This window comes from Perca fluviatilis, chromosome 5, assembly GCF_010015445.1.
Source record: "Perca fluviatilis chromosome 5, GENO_Pfluv_1.0, whole genome shotgun sequence".
NCBI classification, from domain to species: Eukaryota; Metazoa; Chordata; class Actinopteri; order Perciformes; family Percidae; genus Perca; species Perca fluviatilis.
In genome coordinates, this window is record NC_053116.1 from 21,638,451 (window position 1) to 21,650,402 (window position 11,952).

The 11,952-nt window shown below is 44.5% G+C and overlaps 1 protein-coding gene across 1 annotated transcript; it reads right to left on the bottom strand.

Annotated features, from left to right (window-relative positions):
* Positions 1 to 1,887: 1,887 nt before the first annotated feature.
* LOC120559010 (small proline-rich protein 3-like) lies at positions 1,888 to 2,499 on the bottom strand. The gene has a single exon (XM_039800435.1). The coding sequence runs from the start codon at positions 2,497 to 2,499 to the stop codon at positions 1,888 to 1,890; it is 612 nt and encodes a 203-aa protein (XP_039656369.1).
* Between the last annotated feature and the right edge of the window lie 9,453 nt (positions 2,500 to 11,952).

Below are 11,952 nucleotides of genomic sequence, written 5' to 3' on the forward strand. Positions count from 1 at the left end.
CAGAGAGCAGAAGAGAGCAGGCAAGTGTTCATAAACTTCTGGTGTACTTACAAACTTTCCAATCCATCGTTTTATGAGAGCATAACCTATATATACTAGTGTAGACCTTTGGTATCATTTCGGGCATTATTAGTGTGGTCTTTTAAGAGATACAAACGTGATCGATTGGCTATAAACGCGCGGCTAACATTACGCTACTAACTCGCCCAGTGTTAGACCCAGGTGAAAAAAGCTTCTGGGGGGGTGTTTGGCTCGAGGTCATGGTGCAAAGGACCCTATGGTAAATTACTCCGAACCATCACTTTAAAAAGCATGTGCGTGCACGAGCACTACGGTCACGTGCAAAGTGTCCTGCTTTTAGCTCCGGGAAATCTGGTCACCCTATTCAACTATGACAGGGTAAAATCGGTTTTGCATTCTATCACCCCTTTAAGTATACATTTTGGGTATTTATACTTTACTGGAGTAATTATTTTACAGCAGACTTTTTACTTATACTCCTTACATTTTCACGCAGTTATCTGTACTTTCTACTCCTTACATTTTAAAAATAGCCTTGTTACTCCTATTTCAGTTCGGCTTGTTTTCATTCCGGCTTGTCATCGTTAAAAAAATAAAATAAAAAAAACTATCCAGATAAATCACGCCATCCGGAGTGAATTTGACTCTGGTTGGATGAGAAGTATAAACATATACCATTCCGACACCCTATTGGTTTGTATGTGATCCACCGCACCTGCACATGACCCAAATCACGTCACACTCCAGCAAGGAAATAGCAGACGTATGTAGCCTAGTACGAAGATGTCCGTGGCAGAGACTCAAGAGAACTCGAACGTCCCAACCAAGCACCAGCGAGGAGGTTGGTAGCCAGGAAGCCCAGCCAACCCTTACATCCCTGGCCGTACCTGGAAGAATTTTTGAAAATGGTCGGATGCAAAAACAACTCCTTTCGAATGCGCTGCAAGCTCTGCGCATCCAAGTACCACGAGCTAATTGTTTCCAAAACTTGCCGTCTAATATGAAAAAGCATATTGATATTATATTTTTTCCCTTACATTACTTTTACTGTTATACTTTAAGTAGTTTTAAAACCAGTACTTTTACACTTTCACTTGAGTAAAGAGCTTGAGTTGATACTTCAACTTCTACAGAAGTATTTTTAAACCCTAGTATCTATACTTCTACCTGAGTAATGAATGTTAATACTTTTGACACCTTTGTCCACATGGCAAGAAAACCAGGAAGCAAGACAATTGGAGCAAGACACGGAAGACAAGCCACGACACGAAAGTACACGACAGGGAACATACAGAGAAACTAACAAACCACAATCCAAGACACCACAGAACAGAACAATGATCCAACAAAACACAAAAAAACACAGAGACTAAATACACAGGATAACAAGGTAAAACAAGGGATAGGGGGAACAAAAACTGGAACGAGGCTCGGGGCCACGGGAGGTGTCACTGGAGGTTGAACTGGCGAATGGTCCGCTGTGCTGGAGCCAGGCGAAGGGACAGCTGGGCCAGGGTCCACCAACCAGGCAACAAGGCAACAGGAGCAGGCAACAAGTGACAGGCAACAAGGCAACAGGAGCAGGAGTCGACCGGGCCACTGACAGGACACGGGGAGCTGGAGTCAGACGAGCCGCCGACTGAACACTGGGGACAGGAGTCTCTGGGTCACTGGATAACGGCAAAGTCTCTGAGGCGCCGTGCAACGGCACAGTCTCTGGAAGGCTGGACGTCAGTTGAGGCTCTGGAATGCTGGACGTCAGCTGAGGCTCTGGAATGCTGGACGTCAGCTGAGGCTCTGGAATGCTGGACGTCAGCTGAGGCTCTGGAAGGCTGGACGTCAGCTGAGGCTCTGGAATGCTGGACGTCAGCTGAGGCTCTGGAAGGCTCCTCCGCTGAGGCTCTGGAAGGCTGGTCCGCTGAGGCTCTGGAAGGCTGGTCCGCTGAGGCTCAGGAAGCCTGGAAGGCTCCTCCGCTGAGGCTCTGGAAGGCTGGACGTCAGCTGAGGCTCTGGAAGGCTGGTCCGCTGAGGCTCTGGAAGGCTGGTCCGCTGAGGCTCTGGAAGGCTGGTCCGCTGAGGCTCAGGAAGGCTGGTCCGCTGAGGCTCTGGAAGGCTGGACGTCAGCTGAGGCTCTGGAAGGCTGGTCCGCTGAGGCTCTGGAAGGCTGGATGTCAGCTGAGGCTCTGGAAGGCTCCTCAGCTGAGGCTCTGGAAGGCTGGTCCGCTGAGGCTCTGGAAGGCTGGTCCGCTGAGGCTCTGGAAGGCTGGTCCGCTGAGGCTCAGGAAGGCTGGTCCGCTGAGGCTCTGGAAGGCTGGACGTCAGCTGAGGCTCTGGAAGGCTGGTCCGCTGAGGCTCTGGAAGGCTGGATGTCAGCTGAGGCTCTGGAAGGCTGGATGTCAGCTGAGGCTCTGGAAGGCTGACAGGCTTGGAGACAGGAAGGCCAAATTCCCGCTCAGTAGCCTGCCAGCGAACCTCCATGAGGTGCCTGGCAAAGGCGGGGTCCTCCTCATAAAACTCACGGAAAAAGGTCACAAGACTCTCACTGACCAAATCAAAAGGGTGGAAGTGACAATGATCCGACAAAACACAAAGAAAACACAGAGACTAAATACACAGGATAACGAGGTAAAACAAATGACAGGTGACACAAGGGATAGGAACAGGTGTAACACATCAGGGCGGGGCACACAATCACAAAGGCGGGAAAACACAAGGCAGGATGTAAAACAAGACAAGGGAGAAAACAGAATACAACAAAATAAAACAGGAAACACTAACACAGACACTCAGAAACAGGTTTAAAAGTTTTTATAATTAAGAAAAAGTCATGATATAACTTAGCACAAAAAGTAAGGAAATTTGTGTTTGGCAGATTATTTCTCTGTGGTAACAATGCTTTTTGGCAATAAATCTTATACCGTTGGAAAGCCTGTTTAGTTCCATTTCAAATGGTGCCCCATTTGTGAGGAAAATGCATTTGTGGGATGAGCAGCAGCGCTGAGTATGTGGGTTGCGCCCATGAAAAATTTGCCAAATCTGGTGGTTTGGTGTTTGGTGGATTTGATGATTCTGCCTACAGCAATTGGATCGTAGGGTCAAAGTGTGGAGAAGACGCGGAGAACGCTATGCTGATTGCTGCACCGATAGAGTAACACCTTTTGGTGGAGGCAGTGTGATGGTGTGGGGCGGCATTTCCCTCACTGGAAAAACACTGGCTTGTTATCATTGGAGGCAATCTAAATGCAGAGAGATATAGAGATGAGATTCTGCGAGCAGTGGCAATCCCATATTAGTGGAGCAGATAAGTGCCATTTTTTAGGGAAATCGTTCACTTGTGGATACAAGCACCAAAATTGGCACAATTACTCAGTGGATAGTGCTCTTTCAAAAAAGTACGTTAGCCATCGCAAAAAAACATCATGTCAGCCGCGGCGGCCATTTTACTTTCCGCCATAGCCAAATTATGTATTTTGCATGATATCTCCTGAACAAAACATTCAACTGCGTAAAGGATGATGTCTAGCCCTATGTTTTGATGGTCAACGATTACAATGATACCACACACAACATAAATGAAGGCTTCTAGACAGCTGTGCTGGCCATTTTGGATTCCGCCATAACCAAATTATGTATTTTCCATCATATCTCTTGAACCAAACATGATAAATCACGAGAGGTGATATTTACCCTTATGTTTTGATGGTCAAGAATTACAATGAGCCCATATTCAACATCATAAACTATTTATATCATTAGTTAACTCTTAATGGTGAGATCTAATGATGTGGATGTAAAAAAAATCATAAAATTATGAAATTTTAAGGAATTTCAGGTGACTTTGTGGGATATTTGAAAAAAGAGTAATGTTTTCCAAGTTAAAGTGTTTTAAAGCATGTAGCCTACCTTCTAAATGTAAAATAATGTAATTCAATTCACAAGGGTGCAGAGTGTCACCTGCTAGCTGCATGCTATCCACAACAATCCACGGTTTTGTACTTCTTTCTTGCTTGTTTTCTGCGAACATCCGCTACACCCGCCAGAACCTTTTGGACATCTCTGACCAGCACCAGATATCTATGTTGAGTGTCTTTCATTATATGCACAACATCCCAGACGACATAGCGAGACCGCTGGTTATGCTAAGGCTAAGAAAACAACCACACAAGCCACCTCTACTGAGCCTGTATCTCTCCAATGCCAGATCCCTGGTACATAAAATGGACGACTTGCAATTACAACTCGCTGGAAATCGCTATGTTTGTGACTGTTGTGTTTTGATTATCACTGAAACCTGGCTTCACCTGGGGATACCCGATGCTAGCATGCAGCTAGCAGGTCGCACTCTGCTTTGCTGGGACAGGACTGAGGACTTTGGTAAGAGCAGAGGAGGGGGGCTATGTATGTACGTGCATGAGAACTGGTGTAATAATGGGACAATTATAGATAAACACTGTTCCCCTGACCTCTAGTACATGTCTGCCTTTTTTAACAGTAGTGATCGTCACGGCTGTGTATATTCTACCCGACGCCAATTTAAAAAAGGTCAATGCTGTAATAAAGGGAAGTGGGGGTGTGATAGGTCTGACTGAAGATCCATCAGCCCTAGGAAGGTGGATGGTATCTGGTCCTAAAATCAGCTGCTTGGTTTTGCAGTACGATGCAGCATCTGGAGCCAAAGTAGGCACAGAACAAACCAGCCACCATGAGCAGACCAAACGAGCTCAAGGGTTGTTTCTTGATAAAATCAACAAGCAACAGTGTCATGAAAGATATGGGCAATCCTTTCAAGGAAGAGAGCCAGGATCTGTTTTCACTAGACACAAAGGATATTGCAAACCCAAGTGCAGTTGCATTGATTCATATGCACTATGAGAGATGCAAAACCCGGTTCCAACAGTTCATAAAAGGACTTGAATAAGAAGAACCCAAACTTTATGAGCCAATCAAGAAGAACTGCATGAACTTCTTCCATCAGGAACGAGTATGTGATATGTCTTTAACATTCGCACGGCCGAGTAACCAAGTAACGTTAGAGCGACGGGTAACAACAGTGGCTAAATTATGTCTGATTTTTCAGAAACAAAAAACTTGGAAACAACAGAGTGCTCCTCTCTTGAGCACACGTTGTTCTGCCGGATCTCCGGTCTTTCTTCATCCTCTAACTTTCTTCTCGGTTCTTGAATGTGTAGTAGCAACCGGAGCCTCTCCCAGCTTAATGGACTATTATACTACCTAGCTAGCTAGCAGCTATAATGTTACTCAGCATGCTGTTAGGCGGTGTAAATTTGTAAATGTAAAATTATTAGTGTTAGAAATAGTTTAAGTCACAAATAGTTGTGTGTTATGGTGTTGTATCCTGTTAAAGAGAGTTAGTTGTGGGTTATTAATTGTTGTGTTATAAAGTTACTACCATGAGTGAGTTAACAGGGGTCCCGTTCTCAATTCACTCGCAGATTACTTTGACTGTAGCGCTCTCTGCGGCAATGCATCGGTATTACGGTATATGAAAAATTCATATCATATGGGAAATTGGTATACCGCCCAACACTAATGACAGCGACCTGAAGATTTTAGAAAAGTTTGTGGTCATGATGTATGACAGATCCAGCGAAGCAGGAGGAGTAGATGAAACCAGGTTGGACTTGTTTGCCAGAAAGCAAAGGCCATATGAAGCCATTCCTCTTACTCAAGCAGCATTGCTGCAGCATGTAAAGTATTTAGCCTACCAGGCAGGCTGCATCTGGAGTCAAGCAACTGTATGCCATCCAGAAATACTGAGTCCTTCTGAGTGGGGATGGACCAAGAAAGGTGATCTAGAGCTGTCAGCAACTGACCAAATGTGGATGCAAAGCAGAATGCCGTGGAAGATGTAAATGCTATCACTTTGGTCTTAAGGTGCTGACACATACGGCCGATTATCGGCCGTTGGACAGTCTGGCGAGGTCAGTGACTCGAGACTGTTCGGTGTGTCCCGTGCCGTCGTCAGTCTGGGGGGCTGTCGGCGTTCATTTTGGCCGACCTGACATGTTCAGTCGCCGGCAGGGCAGTCGGGACTCACCCGGAAATGGGGAGCGGGATGAGGTGACTAGAGTCTCTCAAAATCTGATGAAGATCTTTTAAACTGACCTTTGTTGATCTGAAATGAAGACAGATTCAGGAACTGCACGCACACACACACACACACACACACACACACACACACACGGCCTATTTCTCTCTTAAAATGTTTTCAGAAACGTTTCAGTGAACTATTTTAGTCCAATATGAAATCGTATTCTGAACAGCCGCCATGACAATCTGGCTTTGAATTTCCGGAGAAAACAAACCCATGTGACGCGTTCGTCCAATCAGCTGCCGGTTTTCATTACTTGGGCAACAATACAGATTAGCTCTGCCTGCTGTTATAGAGATGTATTACGTCTCATCTCGTCTCGTCTCATCTTTTTGGTGTGTTCTATGGTACTTTTTGGACCAACATGGGGAGACTAATCATTTCGACTGGCTTTTCTGTCAACGGTCGGCTATATGTGTAAGCAGCTTTACCTGTACAGCACTGTGCAGCTGTAAGTGCCAGGACTAGCAATGTTGGCTTTAATGAACATGAATATAATCACCCACATAAATACAATGAACATAAAAAAGGAAATAACATAAAACCTCCTGTTACTTTGGCATACTTCATAATAATTTCTTGGAATTATGTCATTTTTCATGCATGTTTTTTCACATTATTTAATATAAATACCACAAAAAGACTCTAAACACAAAATAGATATGTATGTGACATCTCTATAGTAAAGAACATAGGATTCAAAGGTAAAAACCTTGAAATATGTCCCATGAGTATAATTATGTGGCAAGATACGTGTTTTCCAATGCTGGAAATGGCGGCCATCTTGGAAAATGGCGGCCATTTTGAGAAATCGAGTGGCTAACGTAATTTTTCAAATTATTGGCCCCAGAGGGATAACCACACCAAATTTGGTGCTTGTATCCACTTGTGAACGATTTCCCCCCTTATCTGCCCCACTATATCTCCACAGTTTGGGACCGAACTCCATCCTCCAAGAACACAACGCTCGCCCCTACAGGGCGGGGTTTATCAGAGACTACCTCCAAAGTGTGGGAGTGGAGAGGATGGAATAGCCTGCCAGCACTCCTGACCTCAACCCCACTGAACACTTGTGGGATCAGCTTGGGCGTGCTGTTCGTGCCAGAGTGACCAACACAACCACGTTGGCTGACTTGTGACAAATGCTGGTTGAAGAATGGGATGCCATCCCACAGCAGTGTGTGACCAGGCTGGTGACCAGCATGAGGAGGAGGTGCCAGGCTGTTGTGGCTGTGTATGGTTCTTCCACATGCTACTGAGGCTCCTGTTTGTGAAATGAATAAATTGTTAAATTGCCAATATGTCTTGTTTCTTCAAACTTCAATCATCCAATCCACCAAACACCAGATGAGTCAATGGCAGAATAAGCTGTTTGGCATTGGCAGAGAAGATTTGGCAAATTTTTCATGGGCGCAACCCACATACTCAGCGCTGCTGCTCATCCCACAAATGCATGTTCCTTACAAATGGGGCACCATTTGAAAAGGAACTAAACAGGCTTTCCAACGGTGTAAGATTTATTGCCAAAAAGCATTGTTACCACAGAGAAATAATCTACCAAACACAAATTTCCTTACTTTTTGTGCTAAGTTTACATTCATTTTTATGAGATAGCTTCTGTGTAAATGGATGCCACTTAGTAAAAGTGTGTACACACCCTGTGCTGCATTTGAACAACAGACTGAACAAGGTGAAGCATGTGATCACAATGCAAATTGGCAAAACCCACACATGATGCAATACCAGATGCAGAGTAAGACGGAACAGAACAACACCCTTAGTGTTACATTTCAGTTTAATCCAGGCGTGTGCTTTCATGTGCCACCACAGACATGAGTAGGCAAGTTAAGGTGAAGCATTGTAGAGATAATTAGTCCAAGCCCCACAGAGAGTCCAGGAGGAAAGAGAGAGGAGACACAGCAAAGTAAACAACTCTATTATCTAATTTCCTTAGCTAGTCGCAACATTGTGTTGAGACCAACTGTAGCGCTTGTTCTTTTCAGTTCAGCTTGTTGGATGTTATTAACAATGTTTGTGCAGCTACTTGGGGGTTACACCTGTATATGTTCTCCAAAATTACACAACAGTGTAATATCATCATCTCAGAAGAAAACAGAGCTGCTTTTTATTAGCATCTCAGATATGACTTCCCTCACGACTTCATTCTGTCCAACTGAATCACACCTGCTGCATTTAGTTTCATTCATGGTCTTTGGACTAATGGCAACATCATGTGACAGACATTTATCAAGACTCCCTTGAAAGAGTATAATATAAAATACAGGGATCCGTATTAGGACTAATATCTTGTCCTCTTTAGGGAAATTAAGTCAATCCATGCAATAACCCAACTCCCACTCAAGGGTCACACAAACTAGCCAAATACCCTCAGGATACAAGGGGACCATGTCATACAATATTCATTTAAGTGAATGATAGTAAACCTTGAGCCTATTATGCTTGTCATTAAGGGCTCTAAAGTGACTGTTGCCCAATATGTTGCTCTCACAAGGCATCTTAGAGAGCTGAGCTGGCTGTAGCTGGGTAGCTCACTTGTGTTGGCATGGCAGCAGCCCAAGACAAAAGCCACAATTGTAAGAGAAGGGTCTGTAGTCCTTCATGCCGGAGTAGGCGGTCAAGGCAAATCGCCCTTCTGCACTGTCGCAGCACATGCCATGGCTGCAGTGAATCTAATTAACTGTTCTCAAGCAGTGAATGGAGACTCTTCAATAAAATGTGCAGAATGAAAATCTAAGCAGTGTGCTTAAAACAATTTTAGTCCTGGAGCGAGAAAATGAGAGATAACAGAAAAGTATTGGAATGTACTCTAAATTAGGACGTTTATTAAATAACTGTCAGATGTTAAGAATCCAAGCATGTACATACAGTACAGCTAGTGTAAAACACTTCCTTCACTTCAATACAGTAAGAATGTTAGAAAGATCTGTCACGTTACAATAAAAGCCCAACAGTGGCATTTGAAAACTTGCAACCATGATATTCATATGCAGAACAAATTTGGACAAGTTCCTAACAGGCCATATCATCTGTGCTTGAATTGCAGGTGCATCAGTCAAAATACTGCAACATCATTTATTACATAGGAGAAATGTGTATAAAACTATGGTAGCACATACCAAACACAGACAAAATTCATCAACAAAGAGGAAGAGCAATCAGAAGATAGTAAAAATGTGATGTGTGGTGTTGCATACCTCGGTTGTAACAGGTGCTTATTTGAGTTACTGTTGCCTTTCTATCAGCTCGAACCAGTCTGGCCATTTTCGTCTGACCTCTGCCATCAACACGGCATTTTCGCCCAGTGAACTACCGCTCACTAGATATTTTCTCTTTTTTGGACCGTTCTCTGTGAACCCTACAGATGGTTGTGCGTAAAAATACCAGTAGATCAGCAGTTTCTGAAATACTCAAACCAGCCCGTCTAGCACCAACAACCATGCCACGTTAAACACTGTCTACAGTCCTACATTTATTGAGTTGCTGGCATGTGATTGGCAGATTATGTATGAAAAAGCATACATAGACAGGAGTCTCTGTGTCACCGGATAACGGCAAAGTCTCTGAGGCGCCGTGCAACGGCACAGTCTCTGGAAGGCTGGACGTCAGCTGAGGCTCTGGAAGGCTGGACCGCTGAGGCTCTGGAAGGCTGGACGTCAGCTGAGGCTCTGGAAGGCTGGACGTCAGCTGAGGCTCTGGAAGGCTGGTCCGCTGAGGCTCTGGAAGGCTGGTCCGCTGAGGCTCTGGAAGGCTGGTCCACTGAGGCTCTGGAAGGCTGGACCGCTGAGGCTCTGGAAGGCTGGACGTCAGCTGAGGCTCTGGAAGGCTGGACATCAGCTGAGGCTCTGGAAGGCTGGTCCGCTGAGGCTCTGGAAGGCTGGTCCGCTGAGGCTCTGGAAGGCTGGTCCACTGAGGCTCTGGAAGGCTGGACGTCAGCTGAGGCTCTGGAAGGCTGGTCCGCTGAGGCTCTGGAAGGCTGGTCCGCTGAGGCTCTGGAAGGCTGGACGTCAGCTAAGGCTCAGGAATGCTGGACGTCAGCTGAGGCTCTGGAAGGCTCATCCGCTGAGGCTCTGGAAGGCTGGTCCGCTGAGGCTCTGGAAGGCTGGACCGCTGAGGCTCAGGAAGGCTGGTCCGCTGAGGCTCTGGAAGGCTGGACCGCTGAGGCTCTGGAAGGCTGGACGTCAGCTGAGGCTCTGGAATGCTGGACGTCAGTTGAGGCTCTGGAATGCTGGACGTCAGCTGAGGCTCTGGAAGGCTGGACGTCAGCTGAGGCTCTGGAAGGCTTGGAGACAGGAAGGCCAAATTCCCGCTCAGTAGCCTGCCAGCGAACCTACATGAGGTGCCTGGCAAAGGCGGGGTCCTCCTCATAAAACTCACGGAAAAAGGTCACAAGACTCTCACTGACCAAATCAAAAGGGTGGAAGTGACAATGATCCGACAAACCACAAAGAAAACACAGAGACTAAATACACAAATGTTTGCATTAACATGCAGTTGAACAGGTGTAGCCTACCTAATAAAGTTGCCGTGGAATGTATATTCAGAGCAATAGGTTCTTATGCATACTGTTCACATCAGTAGGCCTACTGAATGACCTTGAACATCAGTTTTCTCCATTGTTACATCCAAAGCAATGCAGAGTTACACAAGCTTCATGTGTGAATAATGGTTATACTACAGAATGAGCAGCTCTTTTCAGCTATACTCCATTGTTTCAAGTGGACCTGCTTCCCAGTCATGACAGTAGGACCATCTAGTGGCTGAGTTGTGTAATGTTACAAGATACAGAGAACTGCTGGCAAGCTGTCACTCTGTTTGGGAATGCTTGAAAAAAAATCCCAGGGGAATGAAATGAGGGCCATCTATTACGGGAAATCAGCAATGCTCTTCAGACAGTACAATGCTGCTCTTTATCAGACAGTACAATGCTGCACCAGTCAGCCACTGCTCCTGTTAGCTGTATCTGCTGCTCACAAAGGAGATTCGGCAACGTCTGGTTTCAGCTGAGTCTCTTTTAAAGTTACAGCATTTAGCTCATGTTTCTGCTGGACCCATTACAAACGCATGTTGCATGGTCAAATACTCAAATGGAACAAATGCTCAATTTTCAAGTGTTTTAAATTGTAGTAAATATCTCAAAGTTTCCATAGATACCAAATACACCCAGTATAAACTTTATTAAGAACACATTAGGTAAAACCGTTCTGCCATGAAGTCCTCTTTTTAAGATGCCTATGTTTAGTTTTTGTATCAAAGAAGTGTTAAATAAACTATTGACTGTTCTGTGAATCCTCAAGTATGTACTAGGGCTGTAGATCTGTACATGCTTTAGATATACTAAAAAAAAGCTCAGTTTTTTTTAACTATGCACCAAAACTATGCAATTTCCTACCCAAGGCTGAAAGAGATGCAAGCTTTGTGAACATTTTTAAATGACAATACAATATTTTTTTTATGAACTCAGCATGGCCCTAAACTAAATGTCCCCTTTTTTTTTATTATCTTTTACATGTTCCTGTTTTTGCTATTTGCTGATTCTTTTATTTGCTGTTCATTTTACAGCATGGTTTTATCTTGCAGTATTTAAACTATTTTTATTTGGCCCATTTTTATTTTATTCCCTTGTTTCTTTACTTTATTGTAAAGCACTTTGAGCTACAGCCCCTGTATGAAAAGGGCTATATAAAAAGTTTAATATTTATTATACTGTACGATATAGTTTTTAGTATTTCATTTCATGAGATATGACATTTGATAGAAGGTGTTGGACCACACAATGATTAATACATAAAAACTCTGTA

Coding starts and splice junctions, on each gene's coding strand:
- LOC120559010 (XM_039800435.1), bottom strand. CDS start 2,499: ATGGAGGTTCGCTGGCAGGCTACTGAGCGGGAATTTGGCCTTCCTGTC.